Here is a 17,934-nt window from a genome sequence, read left to right on the forward strand (position 1 = left end):
AGCGAGGTGTCACGAGCTTGTGAAGGTTTTGCAAAGCCTTGTGGATGTTGTTGTTCATTCCTTGCTCACTGTGTTACATAAAAATTGTAAGTGAAACATAAAAGTCTTCGCTTTAATGTCAGCTGCGATTATTGTGGCCGCTGTCGTCGGCGGTGGAATACTGCTAATTGTTCGCAGAATGTTCCCCCGGAAGAAAGCGGTCGAGTTGCTCCGGTACCCGGCCGATATGATGCGGGGAAAGACGGTCATTGTGACCGGGGCGAACAGTGGCATAGGGAAGGCCGCGGCTGGGGAGCTGCTCAAACTCCAGGCCCGGGTGATCATGGCCTGTCGGGATCAGCAGATGGCTGAGGAAGCAGCGCAGGACATCAAGAAGCAAGCGGGGCCAGAGCACGGAGAGGTGGTGATCAAACAACTGGACCTCGCCTCGCTTCAGTCTGTGCGGAGCTTTTGCGAGGAGATCCTGAAGGTAAATGTGCATTTTGCTGAACTTTATTGGGGTCAGTCTAGGCTAAATAACTATTGTACATAAGGCAAAAATTTCAAAATGTTATTCTGGTCCGCGAAGACTGATGCAGTGGAATATTCTGTTGTTTGAGCTGTTGGAGGGTCTCGTGTCGTTCATTCCATGACCATCATACTGGGGCTGTGTTTTTTTAAATTAATGTTACCTTTCAAAGCGCCATAGTGAGCTGTCCAACGTTCTGAAACAGTCACATGTACACATTCATTTAGCGTTTTTTTTTTTTACAAAAGCTATCAACATCAATTCAATTGTAAAGGGATTACATTTAGAGATAAGGTCTTCCTTATTACAATTCCTTCACTTGAAATGACTTGCGTTGATTGTAGTTTCTTACTCATGAATGATTGAGATAAAGAGACCAACATGACACCACTAAGCAAAACCTCTCCACTAATGGTACAGTATGTGTGCCTCATACATGACTGTCTTCCTCTGACTGCCCCTGTTAGGAAGAACAACAAGTCGACGTGCTCATCAACAACGCGGGCATTTACCAGTGTCCCTACACGAAGACAGAGGAGGGTTTTGAGATGCAGCTGGGGGTCAACCACCTGGGTCACTTCCTCCTCACCCATCTCCTGCTGGACCTCCTCAAGCGCTCCTCCCCCAGCCGCGTGGTGGTGGTCTCCTCCAAGCTCTACAAGTATGGCAGCATCAACTTTGACGACCTCAACAGGTGTGGTTGGTTCATGTTATGTTGTGTGTATTATGTTTTTACCTGGATCCCATTCATTAGTGCAGACTGTAGCAAAAATGATTTGCACAAAAAAACCTATTGTTTATTATTGGACAATAGTTCAAGTTAGTCTTTCCCTGTTTCGGTAAGTTTTCTTTATTTTGGTGCCTAATGAACACAACCCTTGTGTAATGTCTGTTGTGTTTCTATGGATGATTCTCCCCTTGAGGGATAATGTTTTCTACTGCTATCTCCACTACAGTGAGAGAAGCTACAACAAAGCCTTCTGCTACAGCCAGAGCAAGCTGGCTAATCTGCTCTTCACCCACCAGCTGGCCCGGCGCCTGGAGGAGGAGGGCGTCACGGGGGTAACGGTCAACGCCCTCACCCCAGGCATCGTGAGGACCAGGCTGGGGAGGCACATCCACATCCCCTTCCTGGCCAAACCTCTCTTTTACCTGGCCTCGTTATTCTTCTTCAAGAGCCCACTGGAGGGCGCTCAGACGCCACTCTACCTGGCGTGTTCACCCGACGTGGAGGGCGTGACGGGGAAGTGCTTCGCTAACTGCGAGGAGGAGGAGCTGATGCCCAAGGCGATGGAAGATCAGGCGGCCAAGAGACTGTGGGACCTGAGTGAGACCATGGTGGGGATAACAACTCAATAAGGGACCTGGGAGACCTGGGATCCAGACTCCCTCCTAGAGACCTTATGAGAGACTTGCCCTGGGAATCAAGTGAATTGGGAGATGATTGATTGATTTATTCTTGGGGTTTCATTGCAACTGGGGTCAGTGGGTAAAGTTTCCACTGTTTTTAATTGACCTCAGTATGTGGGTGCGTGTGTGTGTGTGGGCGCCTGTGTGTGTGCGTGCGTGCACGTATAATTGTGTGATGTGCAAATGAGGTGTGGATGGAGTGTGAGTGTGATTGGAGGTGTGCATGCAGAGTGCTAATACTGAGCAATGTGCCTGTGAAACTGAGAACTGCAGTCTTCCGTGAATGTGTAACTAAGTATATCCGTTCCCATAGGAACCAGCTATTCTATCTTCTGTACTGTCTTCACCAGTGTTCACTGAATCACAAATTCACAGTCAAAGTGCAGGGGAGCTAATTCCCAGTAGCGATTATCAAAGGGGAGCTGGACTGTCATATTTGCTTTTACCGAGTGCTAACATGATTGGTTCTAGTGCTATAGAAATATCTCCGGGGTGGTTTGAAAAGCCAACAGGTATCTAGTTCAGCAGCTGTAAATAAATGCGAAGGCAGCTAAGCTCATGCATCCTGCAGCATGCACTTGGCAGTAGAAAAAGGAATAGGAGACTGGTTGTGTTGCGTTCCCTAATCCAGTTTTCCTCTCATGAGGTGTTTGAAGTGTAAATTCGTCGCCTTCTGCTGTGACAGGATGGACGGTAACAATAAAGTTGACAATGAGATTCAGATTCAGTCAGATGATGTTGATGCTGTGGTGGCTCCCTCCTCTGGATAGATGTAATCTCTCAAGTAATTCCCTTTTCGCTCCAGAGTGAGTGAGAGGAGGGAATGTGTTTTGAATGTCAATGCGGAGGTATGGCTAATGCTATGAATTATATAGTCAAACAAAATAGTCGACAATCCAAAGATAATTTCTCGACACGTGTGTATGTGCGCACACACACAGTTTGATTTGAATGCTTTTAAAACCATTACAGTGACATTGTATCTGTGATCTTTCACACTAAATTACATGATATTTATTTCCCACACACACTAAAACAGTTGAGGCAGCCTTGGAGCATCAAAATGCGTAGTTTGTGCTTTATTAGGTTAAAAGAAACACAACAGAAATATAGAAACATGCATCATGGTGTGATAGTAACAAGCATGCAGTTGCTTGATGGGGGTATGAGAATGAGAATCTGAGGTAGAGTGGGACAGGAAAACTTATCCAAAGGTTATAGAGAAAAAATAGTATCAACGGGTAGGACAAATGTTTACATCTCAAAAGAAGTCCATTGTTAACAAAATAATACCTACATTAAGTGCTCTGGAAATGTTTAAATCATGTCAAAGCAAAAACTGAATGAGTGGACAGAGCTGCACTGAAATGGATTCAGCCTAGGGGCATCTATATTTTTTTGTAAAAACACCTAGTACTGCAACTTTAGCCCATTCCCCAGGCCCTTTACAGTATAGTGCTGCAACTTTAACCCATTCCCTGGGCCCTTTACAGTATAGTACTGCAACTTTAACCAATTCCCCAGGCCCTTTACTGTATAGTGCTGCACCTTTAACCCATTCCCCAGACCCTTTACAGTATAGTACTGCAACTTTAACCCATTCCCCAGGCCCTTTATTGTATAGTGCTGCAACTTTAACCCATTCCCCAGGCCCTTTACTGTATAGTGCTGCAACTTTAACCCATTCCCCAGGCCTTTTACAAGTATAGTGCTGCAACTTTAACCCATTCCCCAGGCCCTTTATGTATAGTACTGGCAACTTAACCCATTCCCCAGGCCTTTACTGTATAGTACTGCAACTTTAACCCATTCCCCAGGCCCTTTACTGTAATGTGCTGCAACTTAACCATTCCCCAGGCCCTTTACTGTATAGTGCTGAAACTTTAACCCATTCCCCAGACCCTTTACTGTATAGTGCTGCAACTTTAAACCCATTCCCCAGGACCTTTACAGTATAGTGCTGCAACTTTAACCCATTCCCCAGGCCCTTTACAGTATAGTGCTGCAACTTTAACCCATTCCCCAGGCCCTTTACAGTATAGTGCTGCAACTTTAGCCCATTCCCCAGGACCTTTACAGTATAGTCTGCAACTTTAGCCATTCCCACAGACCTTTTACTCGTTAGTGCTGGGCAACTTTAACCCATTCCCCAGGCCCTTTACTGTATAGTGCTGCAACTTTAACCCATTCCCCAGGCCCTTTACTGTATAGTCCTGCAACGTTTACCCGGATACCCCATTGGTCATACATATTTTACTCTGCATAAATGCAGCACAGTTTTCAGCCTGTGATTGACAATAAACAAATCTATAATTGTAGTTTAGACAGTCCTCTGAATCTTCAACATTCTGAGGACTCTATTCAATCCACATTGAGGAAGTTCAGCTTTAAAGCGTGATTGAAATTCAAAGGCAATGTTCCCGCTTTAAGGGAGGCTGCATTCACGCTAAACGCTGCGTATGTCGGGTCAATCGGAATTTACCGTTACATTTCTATGGCGGAATCTTTAAAGATTGAATAGAGCCCCCCCCCCAAGTATCTCTTTGATTGGCAGATGCTCTTAACCAGACATATTTACAATGTGTTGCTGCCCACACCTGATTGAATTGTAGTCATTTCTATTACATTTTTGTTGTTGTAATTAAATATATTAATATATTTCAACAGTTACTTTAAATATTTCCTTTGTCTACAAGCTCACTGTGCTTTGTGTACAGCACATGGAACAACTGGTCTCTGGTACCTCCAACGACTATTTTATGTACCAAAGGTAGCAAAGTATTTTCCTATAGTCCCCACTCATTTGGCACAATAATGAATTGTCAATTCACCTGATCCAGACAAACTTACACATTCATTGTAGTGATGTGAACCACTAGTTTGTCAGTTTTTCACAGCTGTGGCAACAATCTGATAAATTCATGCTTAATTACTGTATCTTCCAACTGTCCTTTCAAAATGGATGTCCTTAAAGTGAACAACTGGCTAGCCTCACACTAATCAATATGTTCTGCTAGATTCACCAAGACTTCTCACCTCACATCCCACCAGGGAAAGAGATGGATAAAAAGAGAGAGACCAGTAAGTCAGAATACCTTCTTCTCTCAGTTCAGAAGTGTTCCATACAGCTGGGCTTTGGTGAGACTGTCCTTTCTGGAAAGTCCCAATGTGCCAAAATTGTGATACTGCGGTGGAGGGGGACAAGGTGGTGGCGGGGGCGGTGGTGGACTGCCCTGGGGGGGCGAAGGGGGCTGCATCTCGGACTGGTAGTGCTGCTGCAGTTCGGCAGCCATCTCCAAGGACCTCTGGTTTAGGGACTCATTGGAGCTGTTGGGGCTGATGTCCACGTACTCCTTGGTCTGTCCCACTCCTCCCCCGGCCCCCGCCACATCAAAGCTGCCATCCCTGTTTTTGGGGCTCCCTGAGTGGTAAAGGCTGGGCTCCGACTCCTGGCTGTCCTCCTTGGCCCGGTAGAGATGGGTCTGGTGGGCCTGCTGGTTGTGGGACTGATGGGACTGACGGAGGCCCCCCACAGGGCTGCACTCGGGGCTGGGCGTGGAGAAGCACGCCGGGGGGTCCATGATGGGTCCTACCCCTCCCTGGTAGTAGTCGGGCCCCTCCTGGAAGCTGCTGTAGAGGGGTCCAAGGCGGATCTTGGCGGGCCGAACTGAGAAGTGCTGCTCGGAGAAGCTGTAGGGCGAGGCCCGACCGGGCGAGCAGTACGAGTGGGAGTTTAGATCTTCTGCGCTCAGCTGCCTCCAGCGGCCAATCGGCTCCTCCTCTGGCGCCAGCGTGCTGCCGCGGCGGCTGTCTCCGTAGGCAACGCTTGGTGAGGAGGAGGGAGGGAGGGGTTCGTAGGGCTCGCTGAAGCACGAGGACATGGTGCGGCTGTAGACGGGTGAGCTGCCATTCTGGTGGTGTGCTCCACCATGATCGCCGGCCTGCTGGAAGACAGCGTGGACCTTGGCGAAGCCTCCACCGCTGGGACTGTCTTTCTCCCAGGAGGAGTCGCTCTTCCTCTCATAGTCTCCCCCATCCCTCCAGTCCATGTAGAGGGAGTGGTGGTGGGGAGAGGAGGCTGTGCTGCTGGGGGGGCCATTGCCTTTGTTGTCATCTGAGCCCCCTCCGCTGAAGCTGGAGTAGGAGCTGCCTGAGGTGGGGCCCAGAGAGGTGGGGAACTTGGCGAAGCACTCCTGGGAGAAGCCAGACCTCAGCCCCAACATGGTACCCTCCTCTGGGTTACTGTCCGTGGAGTTCTGGGGGCCGTAGAGCAGCTTCCTCTGGCTGTGGACGTCCATGCTTGGCCTGCGTTCGCGGTTCTGATCGACCGGGCAATAGAGGGCTGTGTCGCTGCTGTACAGGTCTGACTTGTATGCTGCCCGGAGGCCCAGGCGCTCGTCTCTGTCCAGGGTGTCCAGGAGGAAGCCTTGGTCCTGGGGCTGGGGGCTAGGCGAGCTGGAAGCTTGGCTGCCCCTGCAGGCCTCGTCGGGCTTCTCCAATACCTTGGCGATGACGGAGGCGGGGACAGAGTCAGCGTAGACGGTGTGGCAAAGAGGTGAGCCATCCATGTGCATGGTCACTCGTTCCTGGAATTCAGCAGGCAACTGAGAAAGAGAGATAGAGAGATAGAGAAAATTGTGATAAAGTGACAGATGGTGAGATAGTGCAAAGTTCATGAAAGATGTAAAAAAGACATAGAAACTACAAACATAATTTTAACACATTTGCAACAACTTGTTGATAATGGCACCATATGGAGAACAGACAGGAATTCAACTTTAAACCATAACCTGAAGTTAAAAGGTGGAACTGTTGTTGAACAAACATACAGTGCATTCGGAAAGTATTCATATCCCTTGACTTACTTTTCTTTTGTTACATTACAGCCTTACATTTTTGCAAATTTATAAAAATATAAAAACAGAAATATCACATTTACATAAGTATTCAGACCCTTTACTCAGTACTTTGTTGAAGCACTTTTGGCAGCGATTATAGCCTTGAGTCTTTTTGGGTATGACGCTACAAGCTTGGCACACCTGTGTTTGGGGAGTTTCTCCCATTCCTCTCTGCAGATTCTCTGTCAGGTTGGATGGGAGCGTCGCTGCACAGCTATTTTCAGATCTCTCCAGAGACGTTCGATCAGGTTCAAGTCCGGGCTTTGGCTGGGCCACTCAAGGACATTCAGAGACTTGTCCCGAAGCCACTCCTACATTGTCTTGGTTGTGTGCTTAGGGTTGTTGTCCTGTTGGAAGGTGACCCTTCACCCCAGTCTGAAGTCCTGAGCGCTCTGGAGCAGGTTTACATCAAGGATCTCTCTGTACTTTGCTCTATTCATCTTTGCCTCAATCCTGACTAGTCTCCCAGTCCCTTCCGCTGAAAAGCCTCNGAGCAGGTTTACATCAAGGATCTCTCTGTACTTTGCTCTATTCATCTTTGCCTCAATCCTGACTAGTCTCCCAGTCCCTTCCGCTGAAAAGCCTCCACACAGCATGATGCTGCCACCATCATGCTTCACTGTAGGGATGGTTCCAGACATGACACTTGGCATTCAGGCCAAATAGTTCAATCTTGGTTTCATCAGACCAGAGAATCTTGTTTCTCATGGTCTGAGAGTCTTTAGGTGCCCTTTGGCAAACTCCAAGCGGGCTGTCATGTGCCTTTTACTGAGGAGTGGCTTCCGTCTGGCCACTCTACCATAAAGGCCTGAGTGGTGGAGTGCTGCAGAGATGGTTGTCCTTCTGAAAGGTTCTCCCATCTCCACAGAGGAACTCTAGTGCTCTGTCAGAGTGACCATCGGGTCTTTATTCATATTTTCTTTACACCTTTTACACCCGGCCCGCCACAGGAGTCGCTAGAGCGCAATAGAACAAGAACAACCCGGCCGGCCAAACCCTCCCCGAACTCGGAAGACGCTGGGAAAATTGTACCCCGCCTCATGGGTCTCCCGGTCGCTGCAGGCTGCAACACAGCCTGGGATCAAACCAGGATCTGTAGTGAAGCCTCAAGCACTGCAGTGCCTTAGACCGCTGCGCCACTGGGGAGGCCTCCATTTATATTTTTCTTATAAATTCCCCCCAAAATCCTAAAAACCTGTTTTCCCATTGTCATTATGGTGTATTGAGTGTAGATTGCTGAGAAAAAAATATATTTAATACATTTTAGAATAAGGCTGTAACGCAAGAAAACATGGAAGAAGTCCAGGGGTTTGAATACTTTCCGAAGGCGCTGTACATCATGAGATCCTTAGTTTGATATTTGTAGCCAGGTTCTATTCTTCTGGGAAACTCTCAATGCTGAAATGTACTAGAAACCTGTTGCTGGCACCTCTCCATTCCAACAAGAATTAAGCCAATTGCAGAACGTTATCAACATGAATCTAGTCAACTATCGCTAATAAGAAGGTAGTTAATTATAGCTGCATTGGCTAATAGGAAGTTGCATCACACTTTCACTTTTTATGTAAATACCCAATTACCATGAGACATTTAGTTGTCAACACGTACAGTGAGGTCCGTAATAATTGGATGCCTGATAAAGATGAGCAAAAAAATTGTATAAAATACATAATACAAATACTGAGCTATATTTTATGCCATTTTTTGGGGGGGGGAATATCAATTATTTTATACCAACATCAGAGAAAAACAAGTAATAAAAAAAATATCAAAAAGATAGGAGTCAGAGTTATTGGATCCTCTGTTTTCAATACTCCAACACCGTGTTGCACCACACTCCATCAATAACTGTTTGATTACTTTCCAGCCCACAAATAAACAGAATGGAGTGAAGAACAGAAGTAGGACTATAACCTTTGACCCCATTGCGGCGGTGGACAGTATATATCCCAGGTGTCATCTGTTTATTGTTTTCACTCCACATAGGAACAACACACACACTCGTATAGTCCAGTGGAGGCTGCTGAGGGGAGGACGGCTCATAATAATGGCTGAAATGGAGCAAATGGAATGGCATCAAACATGGAAACCATGGAAACCACATGTTTGATGTATGTGATACCATTGCGCTTATTCCGCTCCAGCCATTACCATGAGCCCGTCCTTCCCAATTAATGTGCCACCAACCTCCTGTGATAGAGCACACACACACACACACATATGAACACACACACCCCGCAGGGGACCCATCACTAGTTTATTATGTAACTGATACATCCTGTTTTGTATTGATATTTCCATTCCGTCCTCATTGTGCCAAATGTGATGAGGCATTTTTTAACGGTAAAGGCAACGTGCCAGCTTTGGAATCTGCTCTTGCCATGCGGTCCGGGCACGAGGCCCAGGGCTAATACAGTGGAAAGCCTTGCCAATCCGCCCTGGCACTAACGCACTGATCAATACTCACTTGTTCCTTTGCTGCTGGGCAACAAAAGTAGCATGGGCACTGTTGGGCCCACTCAAATCTCCATCTCCCTATGCATATATTTAGCGGTTAGTGTCTTTGTGCTTCGCTATCTTCCATCAATTACTCAACCACCTGTCACATAGTGTAGCTACAGCTTTCCATTGTTAATCACTGTCAAACATTTGCTTCATTAGCAATCCATCAGTGGAGTAATCATGATTCAGACTGTTGATATATTGGATGTTTAGAACTGCGTGAGCTTGTGTTGAGAGCCCAGGTTTTAGCCKTTAATCCTTGCTCATGCATTGATCGATGTGAATGGATCAAGACTCATGCATATATTTGCAGCCCTGCACATCGTGTCCATACCTCAAAATGCTCAAAGTATTTGATACAAAGCTAATTCTAAATTTGAACCCAGTTGGTCTGATTGGTAGTGCTGTTGGTGGAGGACTCACCTCAGAAAGCTGGGTCCTATAATGGGACTTGTTGCACTGGAGCAGCTGGGCAGCCAGGTTACAGTCCTTCCTGTACAGGTCCTATAGGACAGAATGTGTTACACTGTGTTAGAAGAAAACATGCTTTAAAGAGTTAATGTAAAGAACACACAGCACTGACTTAGGAGAGGATCCAGAACAGGGACTTGAACTCAGGTCTGTCTCAGTGCAACACCTTTGCTATTACACAAAGAAGGTGTAACCTCTTGGCGAAGACGCTATAGGTGATGTATACTAAGGTCGTTACAATACACTTTGAGGGTTGGGACTACACTTTTGATGACCTCTACATCTGACCTCATAGAGTGTTGATAGAGAGAGTCCATACTAGCCAGGCCCTTACATTGTCCTCTTGTAGTTTTCCAATGGTCAGCTTGGCCTCCATCAGGTGGTTGTTGAGCACAATGATCTCTCTGCTCAGGGCTCTCTTCTCGTTGTCATGGTGCTGAGACTGAGGAAAACAAAGACTCGTGTCAGACTCAAATCAAAATCACTTTGCAAATACATTATTGTTTTTTCTTTGATTTCATGTAATGTAGCTAATTCCCACTTGGTTTGGAAGGCTGTGGGGTCAGATGAGATTTGCTGTGCCTCAGAGAGTAAATTAGATTGAGGACGGGGAAGAACTCAAGCCAGATAATATATCATGAGTAAACTGCTTAATTGCTTACACATAACTTAAAATGTTCTAAAAGTATTCAAGTGTAATTCTCTGTGCCCCAGATCACACAGGACACAGAAATCACAGAGGCCCTCAACTCGTCGTGACAATCCAACCTTTAACTGGCTAAAACATCTGAATTTCCCTCTCTGTTCCGAACAACATCACAGCATAGTAGGTGTTCTCATTATTTAACTGAAAGTTGCATCAGTTTCATATCTACCAACAGCTATATTGATGCATGTATACACAATTCAGAATGACTATATAATTTTGAGACTCAGAAGAAAAATGTGCCTGCAGCCTCCAGGCCTTTCTAGCCATCATGCCTTCAGCATTCAGGCCTTTCTAGCCATCATGCCTTCAGCCTTCAGGCCTTTCTAGCCATCATGCCTTCAGCCTCCAGGCCTTTCTAGCCATCATGCCTTCAGCCTTCAGGCCTTTCTAGCCATCATGCCTTCAGCCTCCAGGCCTCAGCTATCATGCCTTCAGCCTTCAGGCCTTTCTAGCCATCATGCCTTCAGCCTTCAGGCCTTCTAGCCATCATGCCTTTAGCCTTCAGGCCTTTCTAGCCATAATGCCTTTGGCCTCCAGGCCTTTCTAGCCATCATGCCTTCAGCATTCAGGCCTTTCTAGCCACATGCCTTCAGCCTCCAGGCCTTTCTAGCCATCATGCCTTCAGCCTTCAGGCCTTTCTAGCCATCATGCTCAGCCTTCAGGCCTTTCTAGCCATCATGCCTTAGCCTTCAGGCCTTTCTAGCCATCATGCCTTCAGCCTCCAGGCCTTTCTAGCCATCATGCCTTCAGCCTTCAGGCCTTTCTAGCCATCATGCCTTCAGCCTCCAGGCCTTTCTAGCCATCATGCCTTCAGCCTCCAGCCTTTTAGCATCTGCCTTCAGCCTCAGGCCTTTCTAGCCATCATGCCTTCAGCCTCAGGCCTTCTAGCCATCATGCCTTTAGCATTCAGGCCATTCTAGCCATCATCCTTCAGCCTTCAGGCTTTCTAGCCATCATGCCTTCAGCCTCCAGGCTTTCTAGCCATCATGCCTTCAGCCTTCAGGCCTTTCTAGCCATCATGCCTTCAGCCTCCAGGCTTTCTAGTATCATGCCTTTAGCCTCCAGGCCTTTCTAGCCATAATGCCTTTGGCCTCCAGGCCTTTCTAGCCATAATGCCTGGCCTCCAGGCCTTTCTAGCCATAATAACTTTTGCTCCAGGCCATTCTAGCCATAATGCCTTTGGCCTCCAGGCCTTTCTAGCCATCATGCCTTTGGCCTCCAGGCCTTTCTAGCCATAATAACTTGCCTCCAGGCCATCTAGCCATAATGCCTTTGGCCTCCAGGCCTTTCTAGCCATCATGCCTTCAGCCTTCAGGACTTTCTAGCCATCATGTCTTCAGCCTCCAGGCCTTTCTAGCTATCATGCCTTTAGCCTCCATGCCTTTCTAGCCATCATGCCTTCAGCCTTCAGGCCTTTCTAGCTATCATGCCTTCAGCCTCCAGGTCTTTCTAGCTATCATGCCTTTAGCCTCCAGGCCTTTCTAGCCATCATGCCTTCAGCCTTCAGGACTTTCTAGTCATAATGCTTTTAGCCTTCAGGCGTTTCTAGCCATCATGCCTTTAGTTGATGTTTGCCACCAGGGCAATTATACCATCCTGTTTAGTCTCTGGTGCTATTAGTCTCTGGTGCTATTAGCCTCTGGTGCTATTAGCCTCTGGTGCTATTAGCCTCTGGTGCTATTAGCCATTGTATTCTCACATGACTACCTCACATGACTATCTCATATGACTACCTGTACCACAAAGCTCTGTGGCTTTGAGTCTCCTTTCTCTCCAGCCAAGTCAACGTATCAGAAATTACAGCTACAGGCTTCACCAAGTCAACGTATCAGAAATTACAGCAACAAGCTTCACCAAGTTAACTTATCAGAAATTACAGCTACAGGCTTCACCAAGACGGATTGTACCTCATAAAATGTTTTATAAAACAAGACTCTACTAAGTCCACCAAGACAGCCCTTGCCTTAACTTGGCATTGTGTGCAGCTGTTCCCCCAAAAATGAATGATCCACATACCAGTTGAAGATTGTCCAGTTGTTAGACATTAAATTGCATCATCTACAGAAGTTGCTTCTATTTTGAGCCAAATGAACTGTCTGGTGCTTCTGACTGAAGCAGAATTTTCTTGCCACTTGCTAGGAATCTCTGGCACTGCCTGGTATCAAGATGGTTGAATTTGGCGAGATCCTGATTAACGTTGGAGACTTTGGATTGTTAGCTTATACTGTTTGGACTATGTCTGTCAAACCTCATATTCCCAGTCCTATTCACTAGTTTTATTTTTGTCCAGACAGACTCTGGGTGCCACTGTAACACTGACTGGATCCTTAGAGCTGGTGGCAATCTGAGCAGTGAGGAACAGCTGAATCTGACCATGCCCCGGCAGCAGCATGGAGCCTTCAGTAGGTATCTGATGTTTAACCCAGTGGACTGGGACATTAACACCATCATGGAGAATAGATTCAGACCCTTGAGTTTCAGAAGGGATGGGTCTACGATAAGATATTGTATGAAACCACCATAGACACTAGTTTTGATCTGGTGTGTGGGAAAGATCATTTAGTTGGAGTCGCACAAACTTTGTTCATGGCTGGTATTGTTTTTGGTTCCCTCTTGTTTGTACCCCCTGCTGAATGGTACGGTCATAGACAAGCAACTCAGCTACCTGTGGTTCTCATGCAAATGTTTACTGTGACGACAACAGGCCTGTCTGCAAACCTGTACGTATACCTGGTATCCCAGTTTATACTAGCGGCTGCCCTAGGAGGATATTGAATCAACAGCACTGTATTAGCCACTAAATGGGTTGGAATGACCAGGCGATCCTTTGCCTCCTGTATAAACTAGATGTTTGCTGGTGTTGGACAATGTGTCCTGGCTAGTTTGGTGTGCCTCATCTGGGACTGAAGAATTACCCAATATGTGATGGTGGCACCACAGGCACTGTTTCTCATTTACATATGGTTTATTCCGGAGTCAGCAAGGTGGTAACTTGGTCGGGGGAAAACCAAAGAAGCTAACGAGTTGATTCTTAGAGTTGTAGCGAACAACAAACGCAGAGTTCCAGATACTCTACTGGAGTGACTGAGGTGAGGAAAATACAGATACTCTACTGGAGTGACTGAGGTGAGGAAAATACAGATACTCTACTGGAGTGACTGAGGTGAGGAAAATACAGATACTCTACTGGAGTGACTGAGGTGAGGAAAATACAGATACTCTACTMGAGGTGACTGAGGTGAGGAAAATACAGATACTCTACTGGAGTGACTGAGGTGAGGAAAATACAGATACTCTACTGGAGGTGACTGAGGTGAGGAAAATACAGATACTCTACTGGAGTGACTGAGGTGAGGAAAATACATAAATAAGGCATAAAGGTTCTATTTGCTTCACCTGTGCTAAGAAAAGATTTTCTTATTTTATCATTTGCATGGTTGCATTAATCTTTGGCTACTTCTGCCTCTCTCTAAATGTTGGTAAATGTGGCTTGGACATCTTTCTGGTACAGCTGATGTTCAGTGCTCTATCTATTGGCCATGTACCACTGGTGCATCCCTACAGCAGTGTTCAGCAGCCTGTCATTGACTGATGGGGCTCTGGTCTTCCTGCTTCCTGAGACCTGAGAACAGAACTACCTCTCTACAGATGAGGCCGAAGGAAAGAGGAATGTGAACATCATGAAGGCAGGAATCTGAATATGAAAGTGGATGATAGTAATGGTGGAAGATTAACCAAATTGTACTGTGGATTGTTTTTGTTTTTCATGTTTTTCCCTGGAACGTTCCGGTCTAATCTTGTATAACAAACAATACCTTTTTTTTTGTGGAACCATCTCACATTGTAGCCTAAATATTGTTCTGTTGAGCGACATACCTAAAAGGTTCCAGGTAGAACCATTTTGAATCCAGGTAGAACCCCTTTGGGTTCAATGTAGAACCATTCCACAGAGGGTTCTAACTGTAACCAAAAAGGGTGGTATGGGTACAGCCGGAGAACGCTTTCGAAACCCTTTTTTTAACCCTCCTGCTGTGTTCCGGTTGAATTGAACCTTTTTACAAGTTATCTCTCTGAAAAATGTAGTTAATTTAATCTGATTGTCATATAAGGTTCCATGACTTGTCCACACAGGGTATCTGAACACACAACATCAATTTTGATGATTTTCATTACATTTTGGGTGTTTTATTTAACAATAGTACACATGTTTTGTTCCCTGTCAAAAATGACCAGTCATTAGAAATGAATGGGTGAGACTACAATTAGTGTATAAAATTGAGTTCAGGCACATGCCCATTCATCAGATGGATACACTTCCTCTCCCAGACCCCCACATGCATGTGTGTTTGAGCACACACTCACACACTCACTCCCTATTCTTGGCTTCCATGGCAACCCCAACGGGAACCTTTCCCCAATAGAATCTTTCCCCCACGGGAACCACACCTTTTGTCATTCTCACGAACAATCGCAACATTCTTTCAATAATAAATGTAACTTTTCTCGCAGCTCTGGTATATAAAGCTTTTTTGAGGCCTTGCTCACAATTCATTCTGTGGCAGCACAATGACCAAACGATATACTGTATGTGAGACTCTTGTTCACATCTTTGATCATGACACTGGTGAGGAGGAGAGAGTCCTTGTTAAACTTTGACACAAAGTAGGCTGTGATAAATAGCACAATATGTTTAATCTGAGTATTTGTTATAGTCAAAATAAACATTCTGCTTTTTTAAAAACTCAAAWKCTAGTTGTATGAGCTCAGGTCAATGAGGCCTACAGGCCATAAATAGCAAATAGAAGTTCAAAACTTGTAATGTTCACAAGAATTTATGTTGATAAAAAATATCTAACACAACATTAGGTGATAATATATGTATTATTATGGATTTATAATCAGCTATAATGGGGCGGTCATTTTGGACCAGGTATACAGAATTAATCAACATGAAACGAACACAACAGAAGGATTAAGAGTGCAATAACTTCAAGCATGCTTTACTTTTGCCCAAAATAAAATAAAATGTTTTATTCTTATCCCAGAAACATAGTTGACCTATTTTTTACCGGAGGCCGCAAAGTGTTTATTGAAGTAAGTGCATAAAAGGTATGTAAATGTTTTGTTTGGTCATTCCGCAAAATGAGTACCTTTGCTTCCCTTTGATATATTAAGTAGAAATTGTCCACAAATATTGGATTTTACAAGCCAAAGAATGCTGTTATGTGAACCCGAACTCTTGTTTTAATATGGTGAAATAATCCTTTTTAAATATGTTTTTCAAAAGAAACATTGAACATCTAGTAGTCAAGTCATAGTGTAAAGGGAGGTGAGCAGGTTTTACACTTTTTGGCCACTTTCTGTTTTGTGGTAGAAAACTGAGTGGGTGGAGAATAACACGTCAACCCTGTTACCCATAGATAGACAGGCTTGAAATGTTTGTAACAATAAAAAATACAAATGTGAAGCTTGCATTCAATTGTCCCTCCCTGTTGCACACAACACACTTCCATTCCTCCTGTCACAAGGGGATTCGTGGCTGATTTAGGATGAAATCGTCAACCCTGTTACGGTTAACCCTGTTATGGTCAACCCTGTTACTTTATTTGGCACTTAATAGGCACTTACAATAGTAAAAAAATATTTCACCTCGAGATTGGAAAACATAGCTTTTTTATTTTATTTTGGACATCAGAGCAATGTTGAGGAAATCCTATTTGAGTTGGAAAAGGATACTAATATGATAGGAAAGATATACAAATCCTTGCAGAGAGCCTATCCAACTGAAAATATAAACTATTGGAACCAAGACTTAAATATCAGAAATAACTGACATTGGCACAAGATGGAGGGAGATTATATAGTCATGTATTGTACAAGATACAAAATTCACAAATCCTACAGCAGAACGGCAATCATGTCTTAAGTGGAAAATGAACAATGACTCAATAATTCATTCCTTCTGGGAGTGCTATGAAGTCCAACAGTTATGGGCAGAGTTAGAAAGTTGGCTGTCCAAAGTTTTACAATTTAAGATTACTTTTAATCGGTCTATCTGCATATTTCAAAACATGGCATATGAACGGGCAGTGAGATACCCAATGGGTAGAACTATACTTTTCTCGTCAATCATTTTGAAAAAACTTTTAAACTCCATCGTTAAGACAGTAGATAAATCAAATGCATTATTATTTAAATATTGAAAAAGTGTTGGTTACATAGAGAAATAGAATAGTGCAATTTGAGGGCATAATGGCATAGAGTGTTACATACACTGGAAATGCCCAAGGTATGAAGAATGAGAGTAAAAGTTGGAGTGAGACAAATGGGATGGGTATGGATGCTGTGGCAACATGTGGTTTTGTGCAGCTGTGATGTCATTGATGTTTGTTGGAATTTGTGTGCGTCTGTTTATTGTAGGTTATATTTTGTTTGACATTTTTATTAAATATTTTTTTTAAAGAGAAAGAGAAAGACTATGTTTACGTTTTTTCCCCCATCGAACTGCAATAAACTCAGATCAGGGGTTTGTGAAGTGTAAAAAAAGTTAGTCAATTATCTACTGAGCACAGGATAACTACATCATCACCGTGGTAACCCCTAAAGAGGGAGCATCTGGGCTGAATAGATATGTAACTGATAAGGATTCACAGCTTAACATCCAATAAAAAAAGACGTATGCGTTTTGATAAATTATTCAGTCCCTCTACGTTCCATGAAACAAAGACCCGCTCCACTCCTCCTCGCTATCAACCTGCAACATCTTAAAGTTCCAACTCTTTGTGATCATGATTATCTTTTCCTTAACAGATTCAGAGAGGGAGATATTCAGCTGTCTATTCAGAGAACGAGGAAGAAGACACATGATGATCGTACAATGCTGGAATGGCAGGATGGTTAATTGTATCCTTCCTTTTGCCATCTGACAAAAGATGTAAGTCGCAAGGCTAGCTCAGAACAATGGGCTTGCTATCCAACTGCCAAAGGAAGGAGGACAGGCTATTGAAATAGGCTGCAATTAACGTCAGTGGTACCAACAGCTAGTGTATTCATATTCAAATCCATTGCTCAGTGCTTTTCATTGCCTTTTCTAAAGAGTAAAGACCACTGCTCGCTTAGACGCGTGTGCATGCACACACAACTACAGGTGTACACAAACATGCATGCACGTATGGGCACATATGCGCGTGCACACACACAACACGCACACACAAATATGCACACATTTATGCCTTGACACACTCACCTACAGGTGTACACAAACATGCATGAACGTTTTCGCACACTCAAACACAAGCACATACATGCGCATGCGCGCACACACACGCACACTTCACTTACATTTCTATGGATCTTATCCTCCAGGTCCTGGTTGATCCTCTGCAGTGCTGAGTAGCTGCTTTGTATTCTACCAGGAGACACACAATGACACTGGC

The 17,934-nt window shown here is 44.8% G+C and overlaps 2 protein-coding genes and 1 pseudogene across 3 annotated transcripts in view; 2 read left to right on the top strand and 1 right to left on the bottom strand.

Moving 5' to 3' along the window:
• The first annotated feature begins 12 nt into the window (after nucleotides 1-12).
• Nucleotides 13-2,635, top strand: rdh14b (retinol dehydrogenase 14b). Its single transcript, XM_024136367.2, has 3 exons — nucleotides 13-469; nucleotides 976-1,202; nucleotides 1,465-2,635. Exons 1-3 carry the CDS (start codon nucleotides 116-118, stop codon nucleotides 1,865-1,867), a joined length of 984 nt encoding a protein of 327 aa, XP_023992135.1. The 5' UTR covers nucleotides 13-115; the 3' UTR covers nucleotides 1,868-2,635.
• A 1,420-nt stretch (nucleotides 2,636-4,055) lies between these two features.
• LOC112069083 (brain-enriched guanylate kinase-associated protein-like) overlaps nucleotides 4,056-17,934 on the bottom strand; it is a 50,604-nt gene continuing 36,725 nt past the window's right edge. For both annotated transcript variants that reach the window (XM_024136370.2, XM_024136369.2), the window contains 4 exons: nucleotides 17,840-17,906; nucleotides 10,124-10,231; nucleotides 9,742-9,822; nucleotides 4,056-6,522 (listed from right to left, as the gene is read on the bottom strand). In XM_024136370.2, the coding sequence (XP_023992138.1) occupies nucleotides 5,023-6,522; nucleotides 9,742-9,822; nucleotides 10,124-10,231; nucleotides 17,840-17,906 (1,756 nt within the window). In that variant the 3' untranslated portion in view covers nucleotides 4,056-5,022. The remainder of the gene's footprint in view (nucleotides 6,523-9,741; nucleotides 9,823-10,123; nucleotides 10,232-17,839; nucleotides 17,907-17,934) is intronic.
• On the top strand, nucleotides 12,665-13,811 carry LOC139024034 (solute carrier family 22 member 13-like; annotated as a pseudogene).

This window comes from Salvelinus sp. IW2-2015, unplaced genomic scaffold, assembly GCF_002910315.2.
Source record: "Salvelinus sp. IW2-2015 unplaced genomic scaffold, ASM291031v2 Un_scaffold904, whole genome shotgun sequence".
Classification (NCBI taxonomy): domain Eukaryota; kingdom Metazoa; phylum Chordata; class Actinopteri; order Salmoniformes; family Salmonidae; genus Salvelinus; species Salvelinus sp. IW2-2015.